The 27,536-nt window shown below is 39.1% G+C and overlaps 1 protein-coding gene across 1 annotated transcript in view; it reads left to right on the forward strand.

The window, feature by feature from the left end:
* Window positions 1-27,536, forward strand: part of AK7 (adenylate kinase 7) — a 1,289,119-nt gene that overhangs the window by 198,414 nt on the left and 1,063,169 nt on the right. The window contains exon 3 of the mRNA XM_044074647.1: window positions 5,036-5,144. Within this exon, the coding sequence (XP_043930582.1) occupies window positions 5,036-5,144 (109 nt within the window). The remainder of the gene's footprint in view (window positions 1-5,035; window positions 5,145-27,536) is intronic.

A 27,536-nucleotide genomic window follows, 5' to 3' on the forward strand; every position in this document is an offset into this window, starting at 1 on the left:
CAGTGTCATTCACAAAATACACATCCCTTGAGTGCTGCTCAACATACTTGTTTAGCTTAAATACAGTTTTAATATATATTTTTTATGTGTAGGGCATACCCCCATGTAGGTAGAGAACCCACATAGATCTCTTGTATGTACTATTCTAGCACCAGTTCATCCCATCACGGGAAAATAAGAATTTTTCCAGTGTATGAATCCAGTTTGGTACCATTCAGTCTGGTGAATTCCCAGGATAACCACAACTTCACTACAAAAGTAAACGAAAATAAAACTCTCACCACTTTAAAGCTCCACTAGCAACTGTATGATAATATAATTAATACTACATTATAATGTGGTAAAAAGATTAGCAACACACTACACCTTAAACATAAGTTCACAATTAGCACCACACTACAACTCCACAAATATAAAACATTCAGCAAACTACACCTTTATAGTGAAAATATAAAAAGTACCAAAATGCTGCTTTACAACAGGACACAATTAGCACATTTCAACCCCACAATGATAAGCAGTCAGCTTAGTACAGCCCCAACCTGTAAACAAAATGCATCACATTCAGCACCCCACCCCTCAGTAAGAAACCAACACCTACCCTTCTGCAGAGTGCAGTCATCATTACAGCTATGGGAAATAGGACAAGTCAGTACTTTTGTTCAGATATGAAGCAGACCTACAGGAGTGTAACTAAGTTAAGGTATGGAAAAAAAAGGAGAAAACTTACATGTTTAATGAATTAATGGTGTATCTGTAAAACAAAGTTACAACAGCTGTGAGAGGCAGTCATGAATTAACCCCCAAAGGCAAATAAGGCAGACAAAAATTATTCAGATCCAGCATGAAGTACTGTAAACAGTGGACCAAAAAGAATACCCAGATAAAACTACAGGCACTCAACACCAGTAACCCCACTAACTGCAACATTTGCAACACTCCTGAATCAATGAGGTGTCTCATTTTAAGTTACTGGAACAATTTGTTAAGCTTGCTAAACAACATGTTTAACTCCCTAAGCACAAGAGTCTGTGTAAGAAAACATGCGAAGTACTGGGCTAGAAAAATATGCTAAAAGTCGTTTACCTCTGCAAGTGAAGAAGTTTGACACTACTCAGAGGAGCATCCTTAAATAAGGAATATATAGCTCATCTTCATTTAGGTAGGGCATTTATAACATTAGCTACTGTGTGTCTAGTGTGTGTCATCACCACCTTTAGGATTATGAACTTATACCTTTGCATTAGTTTGCCCCTGCCCACACAACATGAGGTGACACAGAGATCTACGATCTCCCATCCACGTGTCAAAGATTTCTCTGAAAAGAGTCAGTGAGGGGTCCTCTGTCAGTGAGGGACTCTGCCTGCCTGGACTAGTGTGACTGGTAGTGTGAGTTGAGTCTCTCAATCTGTCCCTCCACGTCCCTATTTATATCCGTGTTTGAGGTTTAAGTCTCTTTCTTCTCGTGGCTCTCTGGATTTTTGATTTTTTTGGTGGAGCATGTCCATTAATCCGGTTTGGACATGGCCTTGTATGTCAGGGGACAGATCCCCTTCTGAGGGCGGTATAAACGACTGAATAGAGCTGAGTGGCCATGGCTCTGGCACCAGTTATCCATTTCTATGAGACGTTTATCACCCTATCCCCCTTCACCATATTGTGCAACTCAACTCCAATACATAGGGTACTATAATGTTGGAACTAATGTTCTACATTCAGAAAAAAATGACATTAAGTTGAAAACCAGGCTTAGATTGAGTCAACTTCACTTAGATTTAAGAAAAGCGCAAAATTAAATTATCAGTGGAACTCCATGATGTAAAAGCTAAAATAGAGTTAGTTAAGAAATCTTTAAAGACTTATTTGCATTATAAAATTGACTTTGCACATAAACTGTTTAAGATCTACTCCCTTGAGTTTACACCTCAAACCAGCACATTCTTTCTTTAAAGCTGAGTCAGTAAACTAAGAAGAGGGTTTTATTGAAAATCTGTCACTTGACCTCAGGTTCCCCTGCAGACTTTTGCAGAATACTATCAACAATTGTATGCTGAAAATCAGACCTTAAACCTTACTGAAAACATTTCAGATCAATATCTTGCTCCCTGTGTCTTCCAAATTTATCATTAGAGCAAGCTAAATAACTACTATCCCCATTCTTAATGAAAGAGCTAACCCAAGTTATTAAAACTGCAGCTCAGAACAAAAGTCCAGGACCTGCTAGATTTCCCTTAGAAATTTAACAGAAAGGTGAGGAAAAATTCCTTCGCAATTTTTGGTACTTACCAATGTCTTACTTACTGATACAATTCCACTTTCATGGAAACAAGCTACAGTAGTGTTAATACTCAAACCAGGTAAAGGCACACTTAAGTGTATTCTCATACCATCTCATATCAGTGCTAAATCATGAGTTCAAACTTTTTGCTTCCTTTCTAACACATAGAATTGCCCCTCTCCTTACCACGTTGATTCACGTAGAACAGACATTTGTCATGAATTGTATCACATTTGACAATTTACTCTAAGTAGGCATGTTACAGAACATACCTATACTCACAAACAGTAACTTTTAATTGTGAATTTACATGCTAAAAGGGCCTTTGATAGAGTAAAGATGGTCCTTTTTATTTAATATCCTTGGGAAGTTTGGTTTCCCTTCTAACTTAATTACTGTACCAGAACACTTACATGCATTGTCACAACATTCCTCTGTAGTTCCTTGTTATTACCTTACAAATAGTTTTTGATGTTGTCAAAGTTTTTATATTGTTATTTTAATATGAACATGTTAATAAAGTTGTGGTCTGGAAAAAATAAAAATAAAACTTTACCAGTCAGCTAAAGCCTTTTCCCAGTAGCGGTAGTTCTAGACACCAGAGAGCCCTTTCTCCAGATGTCTTCAGAGGTGTGCTGAAGTCAGATCGCCCGAAAGACAGCCCTAGGCTACTTTGTCATCTTTGTGCTTTTTGAGTGATAAAACCTGCTTATTCTTTGCTTTTTTTATGTTTTAACATTTCGATCACATACATCTATTGTAAAACTCAATTATTTCTGTCAAAAGTTTTGGCAAGTTCCCTTTCCTTTCTGAATATCAGTGCCATTTTAGTCAGTATGTATACTGCTAACTAGAACTTATGTCTGTTTTAGGCTTCAGTAATATTGTACTGTTGGTTTGTTCTGACTGTCATTTTAAAGTCCTACAGGTGACATTGTAGAAGCTGCCAATGTGGATATATAGTTAAAGTAAATATGGAACTTTCCTTTAGATGATATGTAACCTCACATCTAGCTGAACAAAAATGCTACTGATACATTTTCGTATTTTGCATGTCTTCCAAGATAATGGACATTGTTTATGAAAATTTACAGAATCACATTGGCATGGGATTTTTTATATCATAATACAGGTGGGAAGATTTTGAATGTAATGGCTATTAACGCAGTAAAATAATATTCTTTTGAACAATGTTGTCATTTGTACTTTTTAAAATATTTACCATTCACAGGTTATTTATGGATGATATCTATTTCTTTATTCTGTTTTTTTACGAAAGGCTCAAGAATCAGAGGATATAAGCTGGCTACTTGAAATGTAACTTTCCTCAACTTCTGAGTGTGGAAGACTTAAAAGATATCATTACCCCATTTGTAGTGAATCCACTTAGTGTCAGTAGATCAAGCATAACAAGAAAAGAAAGGAAAGGAAAGGCAAATGTTTTATACGGAAAGCGTTGAAATACATTTTGTGCAGAGCATTTATACTACCAACAGTACTCTCAAAGTTTCTTTGTCCATTTAAGCTACGGCCTGTTAACACTGATTTAATTTTGACCTTATGTTTATTTTTTATGTGGAACAGTCTAACTACCAGACAGAGAATGTTGAAGTGCTTTAGTCCTCCTGACAGTTAATGTGCTATCGCATTAATTTCTAAAGGCTGCTTCTGTACTACCTACTGATTGATGTTTATTGATCGCTGTCCCTCTTACCTTGCACCTTGGTGGCTGCCCCCTTACCCCACACTAGCTATTCCTCTGTTAATAGCCCTGAAGTGCACCACTCTCTTTTGGTGTAGTTATGTCCCTAAATGTAATTTCTGAAAATAATCCTTATTTTCCACTTCCTGACAAATTTGCTCATTCACACTACTGTATTTCATCAGATAAGGCCTTAAAGTAACGTAAAGTCTGGCAAAAAATGAATATCTTAACCCTTTTTCTTCGCTCTACCTGAGATGCAACACTGTAATTTATTATAGACAATGCTGAATGTTCTCCAGTGTTGTCATTAGATTCCTACATATAATAACTTAGCCATCCTTCAACTTAATATTAACATTTAATTAGAAATCTGTTACATGAAAACTTTGCACAAATGACAGTATAGGTTTACATTTCATCCTGTGTAACCCAGTTATGTAGCACGTGACATGTAATTTTATTTGTTATACATTTACTATATTGTTATTATTAACATTAGTATTGTTTTTAAGTAATTTTCTTCATAGAGCTTCTAACCTTGCACTACTGTTTACTTACATGTCTTGCTCAGATCCATTTTTAAAAAGAACTTGCACAGAAGTATTTAGTTAGGTGAATACTTATTTTGATTGGTTGATTGATACTAGGTTTTATCATATACATAGTCCACATTATATGAGATATTAGGGAATTTCAAAGAAACTAATTGTATTTGTTTACTGCCTGTGACAGGAAGTAATTTTATCTTTTTTTACTATACAGAGATAAATATTTAAAAAAAGACTATTATATTATTTTCTTTGTTTTACATACTTTTTCCTTCTGTCAAATCATCTTTTTCTTGTAACATCAGGCATTGTTTCCTGCAATAAGAAAATTATGACTAACAGTAAAAAAAAAAATCTGAAATGCAGATGGTGCTGAACCCAAACTATTTGTGCATTTCATGAACTGCCATCAACATAGAGAATGTGTTGCTATGAAATGCTTGGAAAATGTTGCAATCCTGTTCACTTGCTATCATTTTCAATTTTGTTTTCCATAAACTTCAGGTATCTCGACGAGAGGAGCTTATGGATCGCCTCCTTGAGTGTGATATCATCATTTACAACATCACCGACAGTGAACAGCAACTTGAGGAAGCCACTTGGGCTGTTTCAGGTAATATATTCTAATTTCAAGACATCACTTATTTGTGTATTTAGTGGGAATATGGCTGAATTACTTATAGGGCACAAAATGAAAAGTGTTTTTTGGCTTCTAACAATACCTAAATTTTACAGGGGCCTTCCATAACTGGTGAGATAGGAACAGTGAGAGAAATCAGTGGAAAAGGCCACAATGTGCACCACTGGTTCTTTTAGTGACTGATATACTTTTATGACTAATAGTTTAGTACTCTAGTACCTAAATGCTCTCCAAACATGACTGACACATGGTGATCCTCTGAAGCAAGTCTTCCATATAGATTCATGCATTTAGTAGTGTGTATCACGATAATAAACTGTTGTCTTTAGGTAGGGAGTCCTATGATTAACTGGATTACTAAACAGATGGTAGGCAGGACCTGGAAAGATGACAGGGTAAGGGTCACTACACACATGTAACTTCTTTTGCACATTTTGCCCTCCATCTGTTGAGCATCATCCTGTCTTGGCCAGTTGACCTATTCATTCCCCATGACCATGGTGAGAGTTGACCCTGAGGGGCCCTCATTCATTTCTTCTCTTTCTTCATAATCTTTCACTCTACAGTTCTCTCTTAACTTCTGCTGTTAACCTTTACTTTTCCTAGCATATCTTCCAGGACTGCACTACCTCGATATAAAATTATCTACTTATGCAGGGGATGAATCTTCTACCTTCTAGTTGTCAATCAACAATGTTCCTTTCCTTCTGTCGGTCTGCTTTAAGTTCATTGCCACAATCCCCACTGACATGCCAACTGTATGAGGATAATATGTACTGTGGTTTACTGTTAGGTTCTGAGGTGATTCAGTAATTGATTCTTTGACTCACATATTAATCCTCAGTAGTCAGATGTGCCCTTCCGGGAGAGTTGCTCAGTTTTGAGGGCTCCTCACTGTTTCCTTCACATACTTTCCTTTATAAAGGCAAAACGATTCTCTTCACACCACCTCTCTGTTTGATGGGGATTGTTGTACCATTTAGATTCATTAGGGGGCAGTGCCTTCCACCTTGTGATGTTCATATCAGTTCTCTTTGTATAGGTTCATAGGTTCATAGTTGTGTACTAGGCTAAAGTAATGGCCCTAGGGCCTTTACAAGCCTAGCCCATAGGATTACCCTGGCATCGTGCCAACCAACCTTAGTTTCCAGTGCCTCTGTAGAGTAAAGCCACTGGAGTGAACCCTGGGGTGAATTTTCTATTTCCCATCCACTCATCAAGATTTCTCTTGAAGAGGGCCAGTGAGGTACCCCGCTTGATATGTATGGGGAGTCTATTCCATAGCATGGGCAGTCTCAGAGTTATGAACCTGTCCCTCCAGTATGTTCTGTTGATTGTGGTAATGAGGTTGAGGTCTCTGGAGCGTGTGGTGTGGAGGGATTGGCCTCCACCCCCCAACACAACCCAAATGACACCTAACCCACAGACTCAGTGTGCCAATAAACCACCACCAATAAGGCAAAACAATGTACCCAGTACACTAGTCATAGGTGACTCTATTGTCAGGTACACTGATGTCCCACTCACCAGGATAGACAAGGAGAAGGTTACTGTCAGCTGCCTGTCGGGTGCCAGGATCCGCCACATAACCCACGCACTCAGGTCACTCTACAACAAGTACAAATATGACTCTGTCATTGTCCATGTTGGTGTGAACGACCTGAGACATACCTCCCTGGACTACATGAAAAGAGACATGGAAGAGCTCTCTGATCTTGTAGCCCAGGCAGGTATGACCCTAGCCCTGAGTAGCATCCTGCCATTGCCCAGAATGATACCGCAGTACAAGGACAAAATGATTGACTTCAACAATTTGCTAAGCTTTTGATGTCATTCTAAGGGGATCCAGTATCTATCTGCCTGGGATGACGTGGTCGACAGACCACAATGCTTTGCCAGAGATGGCCTGCACCTGTCGCCCCTGGGATTCCGGATACTGGCTAAGGGTCTTGCCTTCCATATAGTGCCTTTTTTAGGCAAGGTTCAAATGACAAATTCACCACTGTAACAGGAACAGGCAAGCAAAAACTGAGGGTAATGCTACTCAATGCTAGAAGTCTAAATCTCAAAATGCACTCACTTGAGGCACTTCTTAAAATGGAGAACATCGATACCTGTGCAGTGACTGAGACCAGGTTCAAGGCTCTAGAGAGCACCCCTGCATTTCCAGGCTATAACTCATACCATGCTTTTTGGCCATCTAACCTGGACCAAAGCACCAAAAGTGGAGGTGTGTCCATATTCATTAAGGATATCCACACCTCCAAGCTAGTTGCGCAGCATAATGCATCTGAGGTTATCCAAGTGCAACTAACTTTGGGCAAAACTGCAATCCAAATTGTAGCTTGCTACAGATCCCCCACCATGCCGCAGGATTCCCACTCCTCCTTTCTTGATATACTGGAAAATATTAGGGTTCAACCAAACACCCCAATAATGGGCCATTTTAACTACCCCACCATTAACTGGAAAACTACTCATGTACCAACTCCTTTGCTCAACGCTTTCTGGAATTCATAAATTCCAATGCCCTGGATCAACTTATCCACACGCCCACCAGGGGCAACAATATCCCAGATCTAGTCATTACCAACATAAGTTCCACACCTGAAGTCAACTCCTCGGTAAGATCCGATCATAAACAAATCACCCTAGATATCCGTATCCCGCCCCCACCCACCATTAAGGAAACCATGGTAAAAAATTTCTCCAAAGTCAACTTCATGCTTCTTAAGACAGAAGTGGTGAACTTCATGACACCCATGCAGATAGACAATACAGTTACGACTGCTGAATCCTACACAAATGCACTCTATAAGCACTTAAACTAGTGCGTGGATCGTGCTATCCCAAACGGAACCAAGACGCTATCCTCCAAAAAAAGCAAGCCAATCTGGTGGTCCCCTGCCATAAACAAACTCTACAACAGAAGGAAGAAACTGTTGCAAAAGAGAGTAAAATCCTATGAGTGGAGGAGCTCCCTGGTCAGCCTCAGTAAGAAGCTGAGATCTCTTATAAGATCCTCCAAAGCTAGCTATGAAAACAAAATTGCCACTGATTCTAAGCGCAACCACAAAGCATTCTGTAGCTATGTCAGGAATCTCAATGGCAACACCCAGATCTGCTCTGAGTTACAGCACAACGGCACGAAAATTACAGAACCAACTGATATTGCCAACATCCTGGCAGATAGGTTCAGTGCTAACTTTACCCCTCTCTCACCCCCTAAAGGGCCCATATCTATACAGGAAGAATGCAGAGTCCCTGTAATCACATCTATGCAGGTAAAAGCTGCACTCTCTAAAACCAAAAACACAGTATCCATGGGACCGGACAACATCCCAGGCTGCGTTTTAGACGAACTTCAGAACGAACTGGCTCCCCACCTAAGTACCATGTTCAATCATAGTCTCATGTCAGTCTTTGTGCCCACTGAATGGCGCACAGCAACAGTTATCCCACTCCACAAAGGGGGAGCCACCACTGATACTGGGAACTATCACCCTATTAGTCTGACGAGCCTGGTGATTAGTTTGTGGCTGGATCTAACCAGATAGGAGTTTACTATTGGTGTAGAGCAATGGTCACCCATGTTAGTAATGACCAGGTCAAAGATGTTGCTACCTCTATTGGGGGTAAGAATGAGCTCGTCCAGGGCATTGGAATTAATGAATTCCAGGACTTGGGAGGGATTGGGATTTCTTTAGATGTAGCATTTCTAACAGAGCTGTCAGACATGGCTTTGTAAGTCAAGCAGAGATCGTCTCTAAATAGGTGATATGAGACAGAGAATAGTTGGAGTTTTTTAGTCTCTCCATATAGGACAGATGTTTAAAGCCTAGGATCCTCTTTGTGAGGTATTTTTGCAGCCTCTCCAGTTGTTGCAGGTGTTTAGTGAGGTACATGCCAAATGGGGCATTGTACTCTGACTGGCCTAATGAGGGAAGAGTAGAGGGAGGCAATGACATCTTTTTTCCTGGATGCAAAACCCTTAGTAATGAGATGTGCCACATAGAAGGTCTTTCTGACCACAGTGGTAATGTGGTGGTCAAAAGAGAGATTGCTGTCAACCTGTGTTCCCAGACCTCTTATAACGCCTTCTGTGTTCAGTGGACTACCATCGATGTGGTAATTCATGGGAACTGGATTTTTCCCAAAGGGGATGAAGACACATTTTTTGGCATTGAGCTTAAGGCCATGGTTCTGACACCAGTTGTTGGTCTCAGTGAGGCTTTTGTGTAGGATGTTAACATCACTCGGGGAGTTAATAATAGCTCTCAACTTGCAATCATCTGCAAACTTTTTCAGCCAGATTCCCTTCGTTTTGGGCTGGACTTTAGAGAAGTAGATAACAAACAGGAGAGGACCCAGGACTGAACCCTGTGGACTCCACTCGTGACTGGTCAGCAGTCTGACTTGGAGTCTGCTACTTTCACACTGTGGGTTCTACCTGTGAGCCAGTTTGCAACCCACTTAGTGATATAGGGGTTGACCTAGCTTTGTGAGTTTTTCTATGATTCCTGAGTGGGGAATGGCATCAAAGGCCTTGGCCAGATCAAGGTAGGCTGTATGAATTACCTTGCCTTCATTCACAGCTCTGGTGACTGACTCAAAGAATTTGACCAAGTTGAGCAGGCATGATCTACCCTTCATAAAACCAAACTGTGTGGGATCCAGAGTTTGGAGATTCCCTATATCCTTGTTTATTAGGTCCATGATGATGCGTCCCATAGCTTTGCATATCAGACTCATCAGGCTAATGGGGCGATAGTTCCCAGGGTCTGTAGTTGCTCCTCCTTTGTGGAGAGGGATGATTGTAGTGGTGTTCCATTCGAAAGGGAAAAAGCCTGAGGTGAGGCTGTAATTGAACAGGGCACACAGGTGAGGTGCCAGTTCACTCTGTAGTTCATGTAGAACAGTCAGGGATATTGTCAGGTCCCATAAAAGCTGTAATCCTGGCCTTGGATAGTGTTGTTTTAACCTGTGCAGCAGGAAAGTAGTTTTTTATTCAGACATGTCCAAGGGCAGCTCCCAGTGTTCTCTCCTGTCTATCTGATGAATCTGGGGATCTTGGGGCAATGTAGCAATTGCCTCATGTCCACAGAAAACCCTCTCCTCCTACCACCCAACACCACAACCTCTGAGAGATGCACTTATCTAGCCAAACTGGAGGTAAAGCTTTCTCCAACTAAAACTGAACTTGACAGTCATGAGGAGAAGGTAAACATTTGCACCACACCTCACTCATCACATAGTCCCAAAACCTACACCACCAAAATCCACACATAGAAACACAAAAACATTCATGGAGGCTCTCAGTAATAATCTTCTCAAGCAACAGAGACCTCCAAAGCAGAAACGCAAGCAACCTCCACCCCCCAACACAACCCAAATGACACATAACCCACAGACTCAGTGTGCCAATAAACCACCACCCATAAGGCAAAACAATGTACCCAATACACTAGTCATAGGTGACTCTATAGTCAGGCACACTGATGTCCCACTCACCAGGATAAACAAGGAGAAGGTTACTGTCAGCTGCATGTCGGGTGCCAGGATCCGCCACATAACCCACGCACTCAGGTCACTCCACAACAAGTACAAATATGACTCTGTCATTGTCCATGTTGGTGTGAACGACCTGAGACATACCTCCCTGGACTACATGAAAAGAGACGTGGAAGAGCTCTCTGATCTTGTAGCCCAGGCAGGTATGACCCTAGCTGTGAGTAGCATCCTGCCATCGCCCAGAATGATACCGCAGTACAAGGACAAAATGATTGACTTCAACAATTTGCTAAGCTTTTGGTGTCATTCTAAGGGGATCCAGTATCTATCTGCCTGGGATGACGTGGTCGACAGACCACAATGCTTTGCCAGAGATGGCTTGCACCTGTCGCCCCTGGGATTCCGGATACTGGCTAAGGGTCTTGCCCTCCATATAGTGCCTTTTTTAGGCAAGGTTCAAATGACAAATTCACCACTGTAACAGGAACAGGCAAGCAAAAACTGAGGGTAATGCTACTCAATGCTAGAAGTCTAAATCTCAAAATGCACTCACTTGAGGCACTTCTTAAAATGGAGAACATCGATACCTGTGCAGTGACTGAGACCAGGTTCAAGGCTCTAGAGAGCACCCCTGCATTTCCAGGCTATAACTCATACCATGCTTTTTGGCCATCTAACCTGGACCAAAGCACCAAAAGTGGAGGTGTGTCCATATTCATTAAGGATATCCACACCTCCAAGCTAGTTGCGCAGCATAATGCATCTGAGGTTATCCAAGTGCAACTAACTTTGGGCAAAACTGCAATCCAAATTGTAGCTTGCTACAGATCCCCCACCATGCCCCAGGATTCCCACTCCTCCTTTCTTGATATACTGGAAAATATTAGGGTTCAACCAAACACCCTAATAATGGGCCATTTTAACTACCCCACCATTAACTGGAAAACTACTCATGTACCAACTCCTTCGCTCAACGCTTTCTGGAATTCATAAATTCCAATGCCCTGGATCAACTTATCCACACGCCCACCAGGGGCAACAATATCTCAGATCTAGTCATTACCAACATAAGTTCCACACCTGAAGTCAACTCCTCGGTAAGATCCGATCATAAACAAATCACCCTAGATATCCGTATCCCGCCCCCACCCACCATTAAGGAAACCATGGTAAAAAATTTCTCCAAAGCCAACTTCATGCTTCTTAAGACAGAAGTGGTGAACTTCATGACACCCATGCAGATAGACAATACAGTTACGACTGCTGAATCCTACACAAATGCACTCTATAAGCACTTAAACTAGTGCATGGATCGTGCTATCCCAAACGGAACCAAGACACTATCCTCCGAAAAAAGGAAGCCAATCTGGTGGTCCCCTGCCATAAACAAACTCTACAACAGAAGGAAGAAACTGTTGCAAAAGAGAGTAAAATCCTATGAGTGGAGGAGCTCCCTGGTCAGCCTCAGTAAGAAGCTGAGATCTCTTATAAGATCCTCCAAAGCTAGCTATGAAAACAAAATTGCCACTGATTCTAAGCGCAACCACAAAGCATTCTGTAGCTATGTCAAGAATCTCAATGGCAACACCCAGATCTGCTCTGAGTTACAGCACAACGGCACGAAAATTACAGAACCAACTGATATTGCCAACATCCTGGCAGATAGGTTCAGTGCTAACTTTACCCCTCTCTCACCCCCTAAAGGGCCCATATCTATACAGGAAGAATGCAGAGTCCCTGTAATCACATCTATGCAGGTAAAGCTGCACTCTCTAAAACCAAAAACACAGTATCCATGGGACCGGACAACATCCCAGGCTGCGTTTTACATGAACTTCAGAATGAACTGGCTCCCCACCTAAGTACCATGTTCAATCATAGTCTCATGTCAGTCTTTGTGCCCACTGAATGGCGCACAGCAACAGTTATCCCACTCCACAAAGGGGGAGCCACCACTGATACTGGGAACTATCACCCTATTAGTCTGACGAGCCTGGTGATTAGTTTGTGGCTGGATCTAACCAGATAGGAGTTTACTATTGGTGTAGAGCAATGGTCACCCATGTTAGTAATGACCAGGTCAAGGATGTTGCTACCTCTGTTGGGGATAAGAATGAGCTCGTCCAGGGCATTGGAATTAATGAATTCCAGGAAACATTGGGCAAGTGTATTGGTACATGAGTAGTTTTTCCAGTTAATGGAGGGGTAGTTGAAGTCGCCCAGTATGAGAGTGTTAGGTTGGACCCTAATATTCTCCAGGGTGCTTAGGAACATGGAGTGTGAGTCTTGGGACATGGTTGGGGACCTATAGCAGGCTACGACCTGAATCTTTGTCTTACCCAATGTTAGCTGCACCAGAAGTATCTCAGATGTGTTATGTTGGGCTACTAGTCTGGAGGTGTGCACTTCCTTTATGAATAATGAAACACCACCACCTTTGGAGCTTCAGTCCAAGTTCTGGGTCTGAAAGGTGTGGAATGAGTTATAGCCTGGTAGTGTGGGGTGCTTTCTGCTGCCTTGAACCAGGTCTCTGTTATGGCACAAATGTCGATGTTCTTTATGTATGGGTAGGTTTAAGTATGTATGTAGTGATTTTTTTTTATTAATGCAAGATATCTGTCTATGACTAAGCTGCTGAAAGCATAATTTTTTTTTTGGTGGGGTTAGAGTTAGACATCTGAACACAGTATCAGAAAAATGATGTATAAGGGAAGTGTTCAGTACTCGTGTCCTGTTGGGTAAGGTATTGTCCTCCTAAGCCAAAGACTGTATGTTTGAGTCCCATCTGGGTTGATATAATCTAATGAACAAGGGGGATGGCATAATTTACCTCACAGACAGAAGGTACAAGCTTTGATTCTCAACTTTGAGGGGATTCTCACCTTTGAAAGAACATTAGAAAGGCTTAAAATGAACTTCAAAGGCCACTGGCCTACTACTTACTTATGAACAACTGCAAACAAGCAGATCAGAAAGATTAGCATGCTATGTTGGGGGATGGAATAATGATTACTGTACAGACACAAAGTACAGAGTTTGATTCTCACCTTTGCGAGAAATTGACTCGGGTTAAAATGGCCTACAAGGGCAGTTAGCTTAGTACTTGATATAAACCTGTTATCCTTAGTTAGATTTCTGATATTAGTATGGTAAACATCCATCTTGCTATGCAGGAATTTCTAAAGGTATCATTGGTAGAAAGCAAATTACTGAGGTGTTACATACCTAAAAAAACTGATGTTAGTATCTTATTTCAGGGAGAGTCTTTGGGCAGTAAATTATAACATTAAGCATCAATCACCTTGTGAAGCATGGTGATTAAACATTTTCAGGTCTTATCCTAGTGAAGAAGGCTATCTAGATTGGAGAAAAATGTTAATTAAAGAAGCAGGTAAGGGACAGGAGCATAAAAGCAGTGAGGCAAGTCCATTAGGTATTCCAGCCAAGCTTAGGAAATGCATGCTATGAAGAATGAAGGCCAATTAAAAAAAATATATTTTTCTGTCATTTCCACTGGTGATATTCCTTACAAGATTGTCACAACTTAGTTTTAGGAGATTCTGAAACAAGACATCAGTGATAGTCTTTATGGGGAAACAGACTAGATCCATAACACCAACACAGATTAAACAGGATCTGACTGGTTCAGTGTTTTCAGTTGAGAAGTTACCAGCTGGGCGTCATTCAGTAATTCTGGTTGAGAGAGAATTTGTAGAAAAATGAATAGGTTGTCATGAAGCAGTCTGTACTGCAAATTCTGATAAAAGAGATGTCAACATGTGTGGCTGCTGTACCTTCTGTGGTTCATGCAGCAACCCAAGAACTAATGTAAGCCCAGATACTGATGCAGTCTAGATCTTTGCCAGTTAGGCAGCTGGCAACAGTCCTTGTACCAACGACAGTGTTTACTTCATTGGTACAGCAAACTGTATTGGTTCCATGCTTGGATTTGCCCAGGTATACTTTAAAGCAGTAAAACAGATATCTTGGGCTTATCCAGCACCTGATGCAAGAGTAACATCACTTTTTTAAGCAAGGGATCAGCTCAGATACCTTAAATAAGTCCCTACGATAGTCTTGCATCCTAGCATCTTCCATTAAAAAGAAAGAAGGAAGTCATGTTTGGACAGCATTTAGGTGCTCAGTTCCAAAAGACTTACTTTCAGTGTAAGTTACCACTTACAGTGAGAGCAGGTGTTTTAGAATCTGCCCTCCCGTGGAAGCCTGTTTATAGATAAGCCTTATAATAATGTAAGTCACTTACACTGAGTTCAAATCTTTCAGAGTCAGGCAGCCTTACACTGAGAGCAACTCTTTTGGAATCTGGCCCAAATTGATTGAAGAAAATAATAAAATGCAGTCATTTTGGAGGTATGCTGTTATTACACCTGTTTTGAAAGCAGATAAACATCCCTGTTATGCTTATCTTGTAGAGCCATTTCTTTACTGAACATTGATTACAAAATACATATGTCCACACTGAATAACAAATTAAAAAAAAAACATTATGGTACATTTAGTTAATAAGGATCAAATAAGTGTGTATCATTGATAAACCTCAAACACAAGATGATATAAAAAGAATAATAACTTATTAGGTTATGCTACAATTAATTACCTTAGATGTACTGGAAGCATTTTATTCTGTAGATAGGGTTTTATTATTTAAAACATTATAACTTTTTGAATTCCTGATTCAAACTGTTAAGTTTCTAAAATAAATATATACTAATTCAAACTCTTATATTAAAATTGGTAGTTATCAATCAGTTCATTAACATTATCAACATTATGAAAGAGATTAAACAAGGATGTCTGTTACCCCCACCCATGTCATTTGCAATAACAATAGAATCCTTTGCAAATTATACATGAATGAGTAAGAAGATACATGATTTAAAAATAAGAGAGGATTGTGAATCTAAAATACAGTTATTCACATGTAACCTTCTATTGATATAAGGAGATCTAAACCTTAATATAACTTTCTTAATGAAATCTTTAAAATTATTTGAAAATATTTCTCGACTGAGGTTTAACCAACATAAAATAGAAACAAATTTAATAAATCACAAAAATTAAAGAAACTTTTGAACAACAAAAATGCTAATTGGAATAAGCAAAGTATAAATTAAGTATGTAATTAATAGATGATTGAATAGTATTATTTATTTATTTAAAGTTTGTTAACTGGGAAAGTCTGACTTGGGAACACAAGTCCAACAGACGAGGCCAGGAACACCAGCTGCATGACCAAGTTTTTATTTACCACAAAATGTAAGCGCTTTTGTTTGGTACCTGTGACTAAACTTCATCAGACAATTAAAACAAGTAACCCCCTAACTTAAATACATAAAAATTGAGCCCAATGAATTAATCAGCCAATGGTTAACATGATTAATGAAAAGAATGATTACATATTTGAAGCTTTAAACAGTAAAATACCAGAATGCAGCAACCAGTCTCCTAACAAAAGTTTGAACCATATGACATTAAGAATATTATTATTTCAAGGTTAAAAACAACCTTTAAAAATTTTTCATTTTGTAACAAATTGATTATTCCAAACAAATAAATATTATTTAAAAATAAAACAGAAACAATGCTAGTACTTAACACAAAGAAAAAGTCATTAGAAATTTAATCAGATGCTTCTTTGTCTCACCCAAACCCACCCAACAACCCTGAAAAATTATACAAAAAGAAAATTAGGTTTGTACATTACCTAATCCCGGAGGCAACACTAACGCAAGGAGGATGTGCAGACTCCACACAGAAGGCACTCCAGCCAGAAATCGAACCGGAAAACCTCTTGCTGTGAGGCGACAACGCTACCACTGCACCACTGAACCATTCTATATGTAAAGTATATAAAGTATTAAACATATAAAGTACAATAAATTAAAGTATTATTTTTATTTTAAAGATAGATTATAAATAATTAAAATTATTTTTGTTGCCCAAGGTTGTATTTTTAGTAAAACATACTGCTGTAATACTAGATAAACAAACCCAGAAAAAAAATAATAAGGCATTCCTGGTTGATTGTGTACCTTTACACTGATTTACTAAGCAGGCTGCAGTTGATGTTCACAATGTAATGGCGACTACTTTTGGATAAATTACAGACGATCTGCTAAAACAGCTAGTGAAAATAGTAAAATTAAAACAGTTGGAATGCAAATGTTTCACACATATTCATCTCTGAATATGCAATAAATTACCCAGATACTCTTCTCTTTACAGAAATCTCAGTAGTCCCAGTAACAACAACAAAAATAACAGTAGAGAGGTAGAGAAATGCAAAGCATGCCAGAAAAAATAGTACCAGCAGTGTCACAGAAAGTTCATGTGACTTCTAGCTCTCACTTCACCCTTTGTAGATGTTTTATCAAGTCGAAGAAAAGTTTCAAGTCAGTTCTGCAGATAATGTCCATGGCTGATGCAGTAGAATTTGTTCAACTTTCTATCCCCCACCCCATTTCCTGAGAAACCATATAGCAGTTCTCTTCAGCTTTGGAGACAGCTTTTCATCTTGCACAGAAGATGGTAATACACTTGGGAATCACAACACCAAAAAAGTACATGAGATTACTCTATAGTCTTTGGGATGCCAAAGAAATACAGCAAAGGGAAACAAGTTGTGAATTTATCAGACTTGAGCTGATGTGTCATTCAAAAAAATAAATAAATAAAATCAGAAGGTTGACAATAAAGAGGTTGTTAAAACTCATAAACTATGTGCCATGTGATATATTATATGGAAAAAGTACTTTATCTACATGTCTACATATGTAGGCAATGTTTGATATTTCAAGTAGGCAACTTTTCATTTCCAGCTTTAATACTCTCACTTATTATGTCCTTTACCCCCGCATTGTTTACAAAGTGCTTAAGTCCAGTGTATGCATTGATATAACTAGTCAACCTGAACTCTTATTTTGATGACAGTATTACCTTTTGGGAATGATCAATATTTCAGCCTACTAGATATTGAAGTAACTAAAAGAAAACCAGTTTTCAAGCCAGTAGAAAGGATTCAGTTCCCAGGACCAATGTAGATATCACCATGTCGAAAATATTTCTATGCTGGGCCATCAGCTGAAGATAAAAAAACTTTATTCAATAGAAGCAAACCCTTGCCGAAGCAGCAGGACAGTACCTTAGGTCACTTGGGGGTTCATGTCTTCATACATTATAATGGCTTCATATGCAACAATGCATATAAGAAAAACCCAGTGGCTTTTGATGAATCTTTGTAACTAAGTCAGAAGTTTTTGTGGAATATATTATTTTTTCTCTGAGAGGAAATATTTCTGAGGTGGTAATACCTATGTTCATAGGTTCATCGGTGTGTACTAGGCTAATGGCTCTGAAGCCTTTACAAGCCAAGCCCATAGGATTACCCTTGCACCGTGCCACCCAACCTTAGTTCCTAGTGCCTCTGTCGAGTAGAGTCACTGGAGTGATCTCCAGTGTGAATTTTCTATTTCCCATCCACTCATCAAGATCTCTCTTGAAGAGGGCCAGTGAGGTGCTGTGCTTGACATGTATGGGAAGTCTATTCCATAGCATGGGCAGTCTCTGGGTTATGAACCTGTCCCTCCAGCATGTTCTGTTGATTGTGGTTGTCTTTACTATCTGCTGCAATTCTGTTTTCATAGCTAGCTTTAGAGGATTTGATGAGGCATTTTAACTTTTTGTGAGGCTAATCAGGGAGTTTTTCCAGTCTTGGGACTTTACCTTATTCCGCGTCAGTTTCCTCCTTCTGTTGTAGAGTTTGTTTATGGCAGGAGACCACCAGATTGGTTTCCTTTTTTTTTGAGGAGAGTATCTTAGTTCTGTTGGGTATGGCAAGATCCATGCATTTGTGTACGTGTTCTTACAGTGCATTGGTGTATAATTTGGCGGTCATGCAACTATTCTCCATTTGCATGACCTTCTGAAGTTGCTTACAGGGGTGCAAATACCCAGCAGTACCCATAGTTTGGCACAAGCTTTTGACAATCTCACACTTGGTGGCATTGATAACAATCTTTCACCATTTTATTCAATGCAGACAACACATTCTTCAGTTTCCCAATAATGTCTCATAACAGTCAGCTGAATTCCTGTGTGCCTGCTTATATTTTTTATACTTATTAGTTATGTGTAACAGGAAAAGAGGAAGGCCTAAGATAAGGTTTATGGATGTGGTGAGAGAGGACATGTAAGTGGTTGGTGTGACAGAGCAAGATGCAGAGGACAGGAAGAAATGGAAACAGTTGATCTGCTGTGGCGACCCCTAACGAGAGTAGCCGAAAGAAGAAGAAGAAGTTATGTATTTATTTGTCATTTGTTTACCAGGAAAGTCTGACTGGATAGGTGCCAAGTTTCAGTGGAGGCCTGGGGAGAAAAGCTGCAGAGACAATTAGCATATTACTTTAGCTTATTGCATGCCAACAATTAACATTTTGAAATGTAAGAGAATATACAATAATGGATAGCACATACTTTTTACATATATTAGATGAAACATACTTGCACATTAATTACAGACATTAGCTATTACTAAGGAGACTACATACATGAGACAAGTGGTCTTTACAATTATGTGAATTAGGTCAGTATGATTCTGCTTGATAGTTAAGTAATGTTTTGTTTATTATAATGCACTTAGTATACATATCTTATAGTACAGGGTTGAGAGAGGAGGAAAATTACAGGAGAGGGAAAGGAGGAGATAGAAACGTATGTGTTTATTAGTAAAGTGTAGGGTATGGATGGGGAGGAAGCAAAAGGGAGAAAAAAAGTAAGGGGACTGTGTAGTGATAAGAGTAGTATAAGGTACAGTTAAAAGAGGCAAGAAATTATCAGTTGCATAAACTATAATAGCAAGATGAAGGGTAATGCTGTTACAGTTACAAATTAAGGATCCATTTGATAAACCTGGTGTAGAACATGAGCAAAGCTGTGTATTTTTTAGATAATTTTTAACAGAGTTTTTGAAGTATTTGAGGGGTGTGTGTCCGTCCTTATAGATCTGGGCATAGGGTTCCATATTTTAGCTTTGGAGTGAGAATACAGAGAAGACCTTGCTGATTTAGTTGGTTTATGAATAGTGAGTTGAACTTGGTTACATAATCGCAGGGGCTGTTTAGGTGACTGTTTTTGTAGTATAGAATTTAAGGTTGGATTTTACAATTTTAAAAAATACAAAATTTCTCTAGTTATATGGTCTGAATTAACTATAAATACATAGTCCCACTTTTCAGATTTTGTTTTTAAAATTTATTTTTTGTCCAACTACAGATGCAGTTGTTGGATTATGATCTTTCAGAGCTCCATTGAAAAATGGCTTTGCAAGTACTCAAACTAAAGACATAAATCTCTGTCAGCACACAAGACATGCTGGAAGGGCAGATTTGTTAGTGCTTCCACTACCTCTGGAATAATCTGCCATTGCAGAGTAATGCCTTCACTTCCTTTAAGTCAAAACTTTAATGATTGGATGGGCACCCTTAAATGCATTTCAGGCCTGACTTGCCTTGTTCTCCTGGAGGCAAGAGGTGTTCTGTGAGAGGGGGTATTGGCAATGGGGATTATGGTCTGTGGACTGACTCTGCCTGGCAAACCCTATGTTCTATGCCTTTCTCACATAATTCATTAAATAAACGTGCTTGTGGAAGAAACTTGCCACCTGAAGACTTCCACACTCAATGTGTGATTTACCTTGGTGGGAACCACACTTTAGTGGATTAATAACTTTGCAAAATATTCAAAACATCTACCAGCAATAGGGGATTAAAAGCCCTGGATGCCATTTTGAAAATTTGCAAGAAAAGGCAATAATAAAAAAACAGTAACACAGATATTTTCTAAACCAGCAAAGGTTATAACATTCAGTCTTATCTCCTTAACAGACAAAGGCAATATACAATTTTTGCCTTGTGCTGCTGAAGGAGAGATCTGTATGAAACTGGGAGATCAAATAAGGCAACAGCAGTGAAGGTCTTACAAGTAAAAGTACCCCCACAGCTTTCAGTTCCTCTCATCCCAGGGCACCTAGGTTCTGTCAACTTCTCCCTGGTTAGATTCGACCACAAACTAATCACCTTGGAAATCCACCCCCCCCTGCAAAGATAACCACCATGAAAAACTTCTCCAAAGCTAACTTTGGGCTCCTAAAATCAGAGGTGGCTAACATCACGGCACCCATGCAAATGGAGAATAGTTGCGTGACCGCAGAATCATGCACCAATGTACTGTACGATCACGTACACAAATGCATGGATCTCGCCATACCCAATAGAACCAAGTTTGGTTTTCTCCTTCAAAAAAAGAAAGCCAATCTGGTGGTCATCTGCCATAAACAAACTCTACAACAGAAGGAGGAAACTGATGTGGAATAAGGTGAAGTCCCAAGACAGGAAAAACTCCCTTATCAGCCTCAACCAAAAGTTGAGATCCCTCATCAAATTATCTAAAGCTAGCTATGAAAACAGAATTGCAGCAGATAGTAAAGACAACCACAAGGTCTTCTATAGTTATGTAAAGAATCTCCACGGCAATACCCAGATTTGCTCTGAGCTACTGCACAATGGTAACTTCAAGCCAACAGATATTGCCAGTATACTTTCTGACAGATTCAGTGCCAACTTTACCCCCCCCCAAAGGACCAATCACAATAGCAGTAGATTGCCAGGCACCCAGTATTACTGCTGCACAGGTTACATAGCACTGTCCAAGGCCAATAATACAGCTTCTGTGGGACCTGACAATATCCCTGGCTGTGTTCTACATGAACTACAGAGTGAACTGGTACCTCACTTGTGTGGCCTGTTTAATCACAGCCTCACCTCAGGCTTTGTCCCTACTGAATGGCGCACTGCTACAGTCATCCCTCTCCACAAAGAAGAAGCGACTACAGACCCTCAGAACTATCGCCCCATTAACCTGATGAGTCTGATATGCAAAGCTATGTAATGCATCATCATGGACCTAATAAACAAGAATATAGGGAACTCCAAACTCTGGATCCCACACAGTTTGGTTTTGTGAAGGGTAGATCATGCCTGCTCAACTTGGTCAACTTCTTTGAGTCAGTCACCAGAGCTGTGGATGAAGGCAAGGTGGTTCATACTGCCTACCTTGATCTGGCCAAGGCTTTTGATACCATTCCCCACTCAGGAATCATACAAAAACTCACTAAGCTTGGCATCAACCCCTGTATCACTGCAAACTGGCTCACAGGTAGAACCCACAGTGTGAAAGTAGCTGACTCCAAGTCAGACTGCCAACTAGTCATGAGTGGTGTCCCACAGGGTTTGGTCCTGGGTCCTCTCCTGTTTGGTATCTACTTCTCTGAAGTCCAGGCCAACATGAAAGGACTCTGGCTGACATAGTTTGAAGATGATTGCAAGTTCATAGGTAGGTACTAGGCTATCGGCCCTGGGACCTATACAAGCCCAGCCAAAAAGGTACCCTGGCTTTTGCCACCCAAGAAAATTATTTTTCTGTGCCGCTGTCGAGTAGAGCAACAGAGGTGATCCTCAGGGTGAATTTCCTATTTCCCATCCAATCTCGTGGTATTATTAACTCTCCAAGGGATTTTTACATCCTACAGAATGGCCTCACTGAGACCAACGACTAGTGTCAGAACCATGGCCTTAAGCTCAGTGCCAAAAAATGTGTCATCATGCCATTTGGGAAAAACCCGGTTCCCATGAATTACTACATTGATGGTAGTCCACTGAACACAGAAGGCATTATAAGAGATCTGGGAACACAGGTTGACAGCAACCTCTCTTTTGAACACCACATTGCCACTGTGGTCAGAAAGTCCTTTTATGTGGCACATCTCATTACTAAGGGTTTTGCATCCAGGAAGAAAGAGGTCATTGTCTCCCTCTACTCTTCCCTCCTTAGGCCAGTCATTGAGTACAATGCCGCCATTTAGCATGTACCTCACTAGACACCTGTAACAACTGGAGAGGCCACAAAAGTACCTCACAAAGAGGATCCTATGCCTTAAACACTTGTCCTATATGGACAGACTCAAAAAACTCCAACTATTCTCTGTATCATATCGCCTACTTAGAGGCGATCTCTGCTTGACTTACAAAGCTATGTCTGACCCAGCTCTGTTAGAAATGCTACTTCTAAAGAAATCCCAATCCCTCCGCACCACACGCTCCAGAGGCGTCAACCTCATTACCACAGTTAACAGAAAATGCTGGAGGGATAGGGTCATAAACCAGAGACTGCCCATGCTATGGAATAGACTTCCCATACATGTCAAGCAGAGCACCTCGTTGACCCTCTTCAAGAGAAATCTTGATGAGTGGATGGGAAACAGAAAATTTACCCCGTGGATAACTCCAGTGGCACTACTCAACAGAGGCACTGGGAACTAAGGCTGGGTGGCATTATGCCAGGGCAATCCTATGGCTAGGCTTGTAAAGGCCCCAGGGCCATTAGCCTAGTACACACCTATGAACCTATAATAGGTTGCTCCCTGGTAATCCTTAAGATTGATGCTGCAAGCAACTGTGATTGACAATAAGGGCCTTACTCTAAAAGACTTACTTTCGGTGTAAGTGACTTACTGTGGTGTAAGCCTGTTTTATAGATGGGCTTACACTGAGAGCAAGTCTTTTAGAATCTTACCCTAAAAGTCTGGCGGAAGAATATGTAAAGTGGGTAGATTCCCAGCAGTGACAGATACCCACGACAGCAGGCTAATTTGAAGTAGTTGGAACAAGACCTTCTGTCCTTTAGGAAAAAACAAGAAGTGGGAGTTTCTGAGGAAGAAGAGAATGAATTTTATATTTTGTAGACTGCCCTACATTTGATTTTACTGAGGATGGAGCTGTGTCATAAGTTTCTTCAGGTTCACCTCTAGAGGGCATTACATTTAGTGGGACAGTGGGCTTGGAGAAACTTAAAGGTATGGATAAGAATGTGCTTTCATTAAAAGAATGCACTTTGAGCTGATCAGTCTCAACCCTGGATATATCTCCTTCTTCTTCCTTGGCTGTGTAGTACATGGCTCCATTGTTGTCCCTGCAAGATTTAAAGGCATTTACATTTTTTATTTTTCTTGGTACCTACTTTCTGGTCTTAAATTTCCCTCAGTAGCTGGTATTCAACTGGGGTCTGGTGTTGTAAGAGTTTCAAACAGTAGTGGTAACTGTGAACTGGAGAGGAGTCCAAATGACAACATGCAGATTCACCCAAATTCTGAACATAGTTTTAGGAACAGCATCTTGTAGAAAAGCACCTCGAGTCGAGTTGGAGTAACACGAACAGCTTTAATAACAGACCCAACACAAACAACGTTTACAGTGTGTAATCACGTTTTCGTCTTCAACTTCGTCAGATAAGAAATGAAATCACATCCTTCCCAATTTATATTCTAATTAATTGAAACCAATTAGAAGTATAACCAATGAGGATAAAATTGTCATTACATAGTTAAAAACATATTAAAACATTTAAAACTTTGCCTTGAAGTATCACTTTGTACCACACTATTAATACAAATTGTAGTACCTTTTCCAAACATATAACTCAAAATTCTACACAAAATATTAATTATATATATAAAGAAAGTGTTGTTTGTATGTAAAAGAAACAAAGTCACATATAGTAGATGTATAAACCAACAAACATTAAAAGTGTGCTTGAGGTGTAATAAAATAGTCCTTTAGTTCCCTCCTATGGCAGAAATAAAAATGACGTCTAACATATATACATACTGTTTATCTGGTTGTTGTATTAAAATAATATAAGCCCTTGGGTGTACATTATTTATACTAGTCCAGAAAATATAAAACTTTTCTTTTTTCAATTATTTAAATGTAAACTTTTGTAGTGGGAACTCACAGTTTGGCTGATCTTAGTTTAAGTAGTGGCGCTAGTGAAATCATATCAAGTCCTGGGAATCTACTAGGATCTAACACCAACTGCCAGTACAATTCTGTGTACTCTACAAGTGTTTCCCACATGCCACCCCTAGGGTCAATAGTTACTACTTCCAATATAAAAAACTGGAATTCAGATTTTTTACAAGTGGTACTATGTTTGTATAATGCATTATTTTCACATTTGGTCCTGATGTCATAAAGGTGTTCATATATTCATTGTTTTAATTTCCTTTCACTTTTACCCACATAAAAGGATTCACATTCTTTACATACAGCCAAGTAAATAATACCCTTTGTGTTACAATTGGCATAGGTATTTAACATCAATTTCCTTTTCCTAACTTGCAATTATATAAATTCTCCTGTTTTTAAGTGGGAACAGTAGTTACAACTACCACACTTATACAAAACTTTCTTTTCTCTTGTAACCTTTTTTAAATTACACATGTTAGAACCCCTTTCTAATAAATTCTTGATGGTATTCCCTTTACGGTACGTGTATGTCAAATTATTTTCAAAAATATAATTATTATTTCAATAAGCTAAATGACTTGGATTGTGTTTTGTATAAATATAAGATGCTTGACATGGACAACTCATATCTGAAGCATTGTTTACATTTGAATATTGTGCCGAAAGGCCTTAGAGTGTGCAAATATCCTAACAATTTATCAGGGGGTACTGACTTTCACTATAATTTACTGAATGCGTTTGATAAGTGTGGTTTTGAAATAATGAGAGCTATAATTAAAAATAATGAAGATGAAATGGAAAAATTGCACACTAATATTGAATGTATTAATCGGGGCATAATAAGTGATTTATTGTTTACGGTGGAGAAAGAAAAGAGTAAATACTATAAATTATTACAGAATTTAGAAGTTAAATGTGTGGAAGTGCAGAATAGGAAGGTGAGTAAGATTGAGAGGGATATCAAAGAATATAAAACTAAAACACATTACCCGAAACCGAAATTTTGGGGTAAGAGAGGTATTGGACACTGGGGTAAAGAACCTCATGATGGTATGGAATGTGATGATTCCTTTCATACTGAAAACAATCAAGATATTTCTGAATTCCCTCCACTTAGAAGGTCTGTAAGACTAATGGTTAAGGAACCTGTTATTTACAACACAAAAAACTACAAGGGCAGGGGAGGGAGGCCCCAGGGGAGGAAAGAATCAGCATGGAACCAGTAGATAGTATAACACAGGAAGGCAACAAATGGACATATAAATATTTTAACATTTTTAATTTTTCTAGTATTACTGTCAACAAAACCTTCTTTGAATTGTTCTCTAAAGGTTTTGGTTTTATACCTAGGCAGAGAACTAACATTTTTAAATTACTTGTAGATGTTAAACTATTTATTAGAAAGAAAAACTTGGAACTGTTTTTTTAATGGTAAGAAACTTAACATTAAAGGAGACAGTTTAGTGTGCAGAAGCACATTCAATCCACCTTTGCTCCCTCAACTGAGAAATTTTGAGTTAACAGTTGAAAGTGAACTAAGAGCTTGTTTGAAACAACATTATGTGGACCCTAACTTAACCTTTGCGGAGCAGGAAATACTAAAGGACATAAGTAACAACAGGAACTTAAGGGTCATGAAACTAGACAAAGGTGGGGGGGGGGGGTAGTTCTGATGGACCACATACACTATGAAGGAAAAATGATGGAAATTTTAAATAACACTGACAAATATACAAGAACTTCTATTAATGAAATTAACATAGCATACAAAAAATACAAGTGTTATTAAATGACCTATTAATAGAAGGGTTAATAGATATAGAAACATATAGTTATTTACATGATGAGAAACCTAAAGTACCCTCTATTTTTGGTATTCCAAAGGTGCACAAGGATGTACATGACCCACCTTTAAGAGCTATAGTTTCAGCTGATGGCTCTGTGACAGCACCTTTAGCAAAGTATGTGGATTTGAAAGTGAAGGGGTTAGTATTGAACAATAGTAACATACTAAAGGACTCCTGGGATTTTTTGAGAAAATTGGATTGCACCTTATTTAACGAAAAGGTAGCATTTGGTACCCTAGATGTGGTAGATTTATTTACTAGTATACCGCATGATGTAGGTATGGAATGGTTTGAAGAAATGCTGGTGGGTTACAAGGGGATAACTGACAGTGAATTTAGAACAGTTTTGGTTCTGATGGAAGTAGTGTTAAAGAACAACTATATTTTCTTTGAAAGCAAATATTTTAAGCAGGAAAAAGGTGTGGCTATGGGGGCACATTGTGCTCCCACTTACCTTAATATTATTATGGCCCATTGGGAAAATAATTATGTTTTAAATTCTCCTTACAAGAGTTTTTGGACACTTTATGGAAGATTTCTAGATGACCTATGTTTTCTGTGGGAAGGACATCAAGAGAATTTTGAGGAGATTGTTGAATATATCAGTGGTACAACTGACTTCTTAGATTTTACATACAAATTTGATTATCATGAGTTAAACTACTTAGATGTCAACATAAACAAAAATAACAGGTTTTGTGTACAAGATACATAGAAAGGAGACTTTTTCAAACTCCTATTTATACTACACTAGTTCTCACCCACCCCACCAGAAGAGAGGAGTGGTGAAAGTTCATTTAGTGCGTTTGAGTAGGATGACGTCAGACGATGAAACTTTCTTATGTGAATGTGAACTATTAAAAGAGTTATTTTTGAACAGAGGTTACCCAAGTGATTTGTTTGAACAGATAATGAAGGGGGTAACTGAGGAAAGAAAGGGTAAATTTGCTCCAATTTTAGGGAAAACAACAATGTCTAATGAAAACAAACCAGAAGAAAAATCAAAGGGAGATTACAGTTCAGATTATGTAACTACTTACGATGGTCAGTCTAGGGTAGTGAGGAGGGTTATTGATAAGGAATGGAAAAATTTTGCGAAGGTATCTGACTTAAAATATATTTTTGAA

The sequence above is a fragment of the Protopterus annectens genome, chromosome 6.part0 (assembly GCF_019279795.1).
Source record: "Protopterus annectens isolate FY-2018-M chromosome 6.part0, PAN1.0, whole genome shotgun sequence".
Taxonomy (NCBI): domain Eukaryota; kingdom Metazoa; phylum Chordata; order Ceratodontiformes; family Protopteridae; genus Protopterus; species Protopterus annectens.